Raw genomic sequence first — 6,864 nt, forward strand, 5'->3', positions numbered from 1 at the left:
ATGCACAGCCGTCTCCTCTCGCAATGCTTGCAGCAACATGCAGTAAAATAGGCGGTGTTGGCGGCGAGGGTCAGGCGGCCACGCAACAGCAGATAATAATCGACCCCAACCAGGGTCTGTTTCAGCTCCAGAACCCCACACAGCAGCTCGAGCTGGTTCCTGCGCAGCTGACGGGAAACGGCTGGCAGATCATAGCCACTTCCCCTGCCGCTGCAACCAAGGACAGCGTTCAGCAGCAGGTGGGGCTGGCGGCCAATGAGGGCGCGGCGGGGCGAAAGGTCAAGGCGGTGGGTTCGATTAACGCACCTGGCTCACAGCAGCAGCAGCAGTTTCAAATCATCCAGGTACAGAATCTGCCGAACTCGTCAGGCGGGATCCAGTATCAAGTCATCCCGCACCTTCAGACCGCCGACGGACAGCAGATCCAAATAAGCCCTAGTAACCCCGCAACCTTAAGCGTCCAGCCCGAACAGATCCAGCTCATTTCCACCGGAAACAACCAAGCCATTCTGGCCACGCCCCAAAGGGTGGGATCAACCGGCATCGTCACGCAAAACCAGACGATTCCGCTTCAGATCAGGCAGTCATTTCCTTTGCAGCTGCAAACCATTCAGGGTACACAAGCGCCTATGGTGACCACGTTACCCATTAACCTCGGCGGCGTGACTTTAGCGCTGCCGGTTATCAATAACATAGCTGGGGGCGGAGCTTCAGTTCAATTCGTCCAATCGGGCGATGGAAGCATTTCCAACGGAAACCAAGCAAGCACAGCAGAATCCACAGGCATTTCGACGTTCACGACGACCAGCGATACGATCGTCGCGACGTCTACGGATGCTACAGCGCCCGCCGGAACTGAGAGCCAGAAGGACGGTCAGTCGGGCGAGTCGGACGCCCAGAATCTGGCTCAATCCAACGGCCTGCAATCCGTGTCCGAGCAGGCCGGACAAATCCAGCAATTCCAAATCGTGGGCCATCCGGTTCTCCAGCAGATCCAGATCCAGTCGCCCCAACAGCAGGTAGTCCAGGGCTCCATACAGATCCAGCCCGGCCAGACTTTACAACCGATGCAGCAGAACCTCCAGCTTCAGGCCTTCCAGAATCCCACGCAGGTTCTGATCCGGACGCCCACGCTCACCCCGTCGGGACAGATCAGCTGGCAGACCGTCCAGGTCCAGAATGCGGGCGTGCCCCAGCAGCTGACGCTCGCCCCCATGGCGTCGAACGCAAGCGGGGGGACGTTCACTCAGATCGCCCCGCTGACGCTCGGCGGGTCGCCCATCACGCTCAGCGCTGCCCAGCTGCCCTCTGGGACCAGGGTGCAGACGGTGAACATCGCAGGTTTGGGGGCAGGTGGAGTCCAGGTGCAGGGCGTCCCGCTCACCATCACCGGCGTGCAAGGTAAGCCCCTCCCACCAGTCATGTGACACCTAGTGAAGAAGGCCAGTTATCTTCATAAATAATTTAACCATTTATTAAAGCAATAAGCCCCAAGAAGCCGTGGTTTACAGTGAATTTATAACAGCTAAGGGGCGTTATTAGGCACGACGCGAAGCGGAGTAACAATAACATTACAGTGTTATAAATTCACTGTAAACCACGGCTTCACGGGGCTTATTGCGTTTATAAAATGGTTATTCCATATACGTAGTAAGGTTTCACAAAATAAAACAGAGCAAATAAAGTGTAATGATATAAATAAAAACAGTATTCTTCCACCAAACAATGTATTTCCTCAGAAACAGTTGTGGTTGCAACAAAGTGGTGGCCAAGCAACACACAGAAGTAAATAAAGGTGTGTGTTTGTAGAGTAATTTACAACAGCTTCGAACGCAGCTCAGCCAATCAGAATCAAGCACCGGAACTATCCGTTTTATAAGTAAGGGATAATCAACGGCTAGCCGTGCGTTAAAGGATTTTAAATGCACGACGTGGAGGCAAAGAACCGCCCGACGCGAAGTGCATTTAAAATCCTTTAATGCACGGCTAGCCATTGATTATCCCGCTTATTCCATGGTCATCTGCCAAGTTATAGACAAGTTAAAACTAGTATTGCTCTTTACAGCACAATATTTGACCGAATGGGTAAAAATGACAAATTATTTTCGTCAGTTACGGCACGTTAGCGCTAGCATTCTGCCCGCTTCAAATCATACACAGAGATGAAATAGTGCGGTAAGACCACATTTATTTGAATGAATTATAGCATGTATTTCAATTAATTACCGATCAATCATTTGAGAGAGAGAGAGAGAGAGAGAGAGAGAGAGATGACAGTTGTGTGTAGCTGCGTCTGCGCGTCTCTCTCTGTACAAACAATTACTTCAAAAACAGCTATTTTACCACCTCGTTGCTGAGGAATATAATGTAGCGATCTAGTATCTAGGCTATTTTATTAATGAAAATCACGGGGAAGCGTTGACAAGTTTGTGAGTGTAGTGTGCATCAATTAAAGCAGCGCATTAATATAGAACGGCGATTACACTGACTTGGAACTACCTGTGCATTAAACGGTTTTACTGCATACCTGACAGCCAATCAGAATCCAGTATTCAGACAGACCATGGAATAATTGGAATTAATGCACAGTACTCAGTTGAATTCATTTAAACGTTTGAACTGAGTTGGTGAGTCTCATATATAAATAATCATGTTCATGTTCACCCCAAAATCATTTTGTGCCTGCAAATTAAGCCTATGTTTAAAACTATGAACTTTTTTTGCATTGTGACTTTATTTTCATGACAATTAAGCACATTTTTGGACAAGTTTGGAAGTTGCATTTTTTGTGTAATTAGCGTTAGTCTCTATGGTGATTCTCTTTAGATATTTTCATTCATGAAATAATTTCATTAAACCTTTCTGTAATACAGTGATCCTTTTATTGACATAAGAAAAAGCAGTACAGAAAATTCTATACATGCAATACAATTTAAAATGTAATTAATTAAATGGTAAATAAAAAAATAAAAAATAAAAAAAACATTTTTTTAATAAATAATTAATAAAAAATATTTTAATCTTTTTTATATTATAGTAGTGAGTATCATGCAGGGTTATTATAGTTAACTAAAACTAAAACCTTTAAAAAAAACGTTGTTACTTGAAATAAAATTAACTTTAACTGAAATAAAGTTAAATATTTAAAAATAAATTATTTCAGCTAGTTGCCAAGGCAACATTTCTCAGTTTCTTTTAGTTTAACTTCATGTACTAAAATAACTAAAACTGAAACCATCATATTAAAAATATATTAAAAATAGAAATAATACAAATAATAAAAAACACACACGCAAAATTACAAAAACTAACTAAAACTGAAATGAAAACAGCAAGTATAAAAGTATAAAAAATAAAAACTAATTCAAAATATTAATAAAAACTATGATAGTATCTCACTGATACTAACACTGGTATGCAATTTGTTTATTTTTATGTATTAATTTTTTTTTAATAAATTATCAAAAAACATTCAACTTTATTTGAGTAACATTTCTCATTTTTATTTGGTTTAACAACTAAAATAATGAAAAAAATTCTTGCAAATTATATAGACATATTTTTAAAAAAAATTAATAAAAATGACAAAAACAAACAAAATTACTAAAACTAGCTCAAATGAAAACAGAAAATATAAAAATAAAGAGTACTGCAACATATTAATAAAAACTGTAATAGTGTCTCAATGATACTAAAATAAAACTTTATTTGTTTGTTTGTTTATGTATTTATTTATTACAATAATTACAATTTAGCCAGGAAAATAATGTTTTTCTAAAATTAGGCCTTATTTAAACTGGAAAATTATAATTACAATTTTTTTCACTTTGTTTTTGAGGAGGAATTTTATCTGGAATAAGCTATTAATAGGTGTTACAATAATTATCACTATTTTTAACCACATATATACTAAATGTAAAATGTGGAACAGTAGCATAAAATGTAGTTGTGTGTGTTTCCATAGACTCTTTATTACTCATGAAGTAAAATGACAAATTAAGGCATTTATATTTTATGAGTCGGAGTCTGAATGTTGTTTCCAAATGCTTCGTAAGGTGTCAGATTTCAGACTCTTTGTTATTTGCCTTTGTAAGTCTGGATCCACCGTTGACTAGCTGTACTCTTATTTAAAAAGAGGGCTGTTTTAACAGATTTCAACTGGAACCACAGGGACTCACAAACATTTGTTTGGTTCAAAATATTTAGGACGCTTGCTTTTTGAGGTCTAAATGATATTTCCCAAAACTTCCCAAAATCCATTGGCGTTTGAACAGTTCTCAGAGTGATTTAATCAACTTTGCTGTTTGTAAATTCCCACAGGTCAGCAGCAGGGTCAAGAGGGGGTCAAAGTTCAGTCGGCCCCGGTGACGGTCACCGTTGGCAACATCAGCAGCACGACCCTGAGTCCAGACCAGATGGGGCAGGTCCAGAGCCCATCAGACCAGGAGGGTCAGCCCAGCAAGAGGCTGCGCAGGGTGGCCTGTTCTTGCCCCAACTGCAGGGACGGGGAGGGGAGGTACGTCCGAAAATGTAATATGAGAGAAACCGGGCTTAGGGATTAAACCAGGGGATCCAAAGACTTGCACACTTTTTAGTTTTTGGTTAGTTTTTTTTTGTTTATGATGTTTTTTAGCAGTTAAGTATGGAAGCTTGTTTCTGCCAGAGGATTAAAAAGATGAATAATAAAAAAAGGTAATTGTGACTTTTTATCTCATAATTCTGACTTGTTTTCTTGCAATTGCGTTTATCTCATTTAGAAGTCAGAATTATGAGGGAAAAAAAGTCAAAATTGTGAGATATAACCTCAGAATTATGAGATATAACCTCAGAATTACGAGATAAAAACTCAGAATTACGAGAAATATATTCAGAATTACGAGATATAAACTTAGAATTAAGAGCTATAAATTCAGAATTACGAGATATAAACTCAGAATTATGAGATATAAGCTCAGAATTACGAGATATAAACTCAGAATTATGAGATATAAGCTCAGAATTACGAGATATAAACTCAGAATTATGAGATATAAGCTCAGAATTACGAGATATAAACTCAGAATTATGAGATATAAGCTCAGAATTACGAGATATAAACTCAGAATTACGAGATATAACCTCAGAATTACGAGAAATAACCTCAGAATTACGAGATATAAACTCAGAATTAAGAGCTATAAATTCAGAATTACGAGATAAAAACTCAGAATTACGAGAAATATATTCAGAATTACGAGCTATAAACTCAGAATTAAGAGCTATAAATTCAGAATTACGAGATAAAAACTCAGAATTACGAGAAATATATTCAGAATTACGAGCTATAAACTCAGAATTAAGAGCTATAAATTCAGAATTACGAGATATAAACTCAGAATTATGAGATATAAGCTCAGAATTACGAGATATAAACTCAGAATTACGAGAAATATATTCAGAATTACGAGATATAAACTCAGAATTACGAGATATAAACTCAGAATTACGAGATATAAACTCAGAATTACGAGATATAAACTCAGAATTACGAGATATAAACTCAGAATTACGAGATATAAACTCAGAATTACGAGATATAAACTCAGAATTACGAGATATAAACTCAGAATTACGAGATATAAATTCAGAATTACGAGATATAAACTCAAAATTACGAGATATAAATTCAGAATTTCAAGATATAAACTAAGAATTTCAAGATATACACTCAGAATTACGAGATATAAATTCAGAATTACGAGATATAAACTCAGAATTATGAAATGTAAACTCAGCATTATGAGATATTTACTCAGCATTGCAAGATATAAACTCAGAATTATGAGATATACTGTTTTTACTGTATTTTTTGATCAAATAAATGCAGCCTTTGGGGGAAAAAAAAAAACATAAAAAATGTCACTGATCCCAATCTTTTGAACGGTAGAGTGTGTGTGTATATATACATTTAATAATATACATTAACTTATTTTTCAGATTTTATATACAATCAGCCATGAATGTAGCCATTGTTGCTGAAATAGCGTTAAAACATAAATAAAATAAATATACAGTCAGCCATCTGGGATAATTTATTTCTCTGCACTAGTAGCAGTGCATTTGCAATAAGTGTGTTTTTTTATGTATACATTGGCTTATTTGCCATCTTTAAATTGTAAATATCAGTATTATATCAGCAGTAGGCCACCCTGATCTTTAGATATCTGTTGTGAGAAAGCCACACCAGTCGACCACAGAACTAGTGTCTTTTCTTGCTCCGATCTGAATAAACGAATGATTTTCTCTGTCCCGATCAGGTGAGAAGAGGTTCGAGTGTCCGGAATGCTCCAAGAGGTTCATGCGGAGCGACCACCTGTCAAAGCACATCAAAACCCACCAGAACAAAAAAGGTGGGGCGGCACTTACCATCATCACCACAGATGAGATGGAGGAGGAGGTGGATGAGGTGCTGGGCTCGCCGAGGATCGTCACCGTGGCGACGCTCTCGCAGGATTCGAACCCGGCCACGCCCACCACTTCAAACAATTTAGAGGAGGAGTTCGAGTAGTTTTCCCTCCAAAAAGCACCACAATATTGTTTGTCGGTTTGTTTATATGTTGATTTGTTTATGTTCTTCATTCTTTTTCTATCGACGATGGACAGCTGTTTGAGCGCACTCGGTTTTTTTCATATGGAAATTTAATGCTATCAAATATTATGACAGAATAATCTAATGGAAATAGTATGAGCTGTTAAGAGACGCGTTGAACAATGGCATTTGTTTTGTTACGAGTAGCACAAGAAGTACTGAAGTTCCCAGATGCTCCTGAAGATGTCGCTATGCACAAAAATAATATGTATATCTGTTTCAAAGTGGTTTGTATG

At 38.4% G+C, this 6,864-nt stretch overlaps 1 protein-coding gene across 1 annotated transcript in view; it reads left to right on the forward strand.

Annotated features, from left to right (window-relative positions):
• Nucleotides 1–6,547, forward strand: part of sp4 (sp4 transcription factor) — an 8,960-nt gene extending 2,413 nt beyond the window's left edge. The window contains exons 3-5 of the mRNA XM_016459262.1: nucleotides 1–1,401; nucleotides 4,321–4,530; nucleotides 6,297–6,547. Coding sequence (XP_016314748.1) covers nucleotides 1–1,401; nucleotides 4,321–4,530; nucleotides 6,297–6,547 — 1,862 coding nt within the window. The remainder of the gene's footprint in view (nucleotides 1,402–4,320; nucleotides 4,531–6,296) is intronic.
• Nucleotides 6,548–6,864: the final 317 nt, after the last annotated feature.

This window comes from Sinocyclocheilus anshuiensis, unplaced genomic scaffold (genome assembly GCF_001515605.1).
Source record: "Sinocyclocheilus anshuiensis isolate Anshui unplaced genomic scaffold, SAMN03320099.WGS_v1.1 scaffold1172, whole genome shotgun sequence".
Classification (NCBI taxonomy): domain Eukaryota; kingdom Metazoa; phylum Chordata; class Actinopteri; order Cypriniformes; family Cyprinidae; genus Sinocyclocheilus; species Sinocyclocheilus anshuiensis.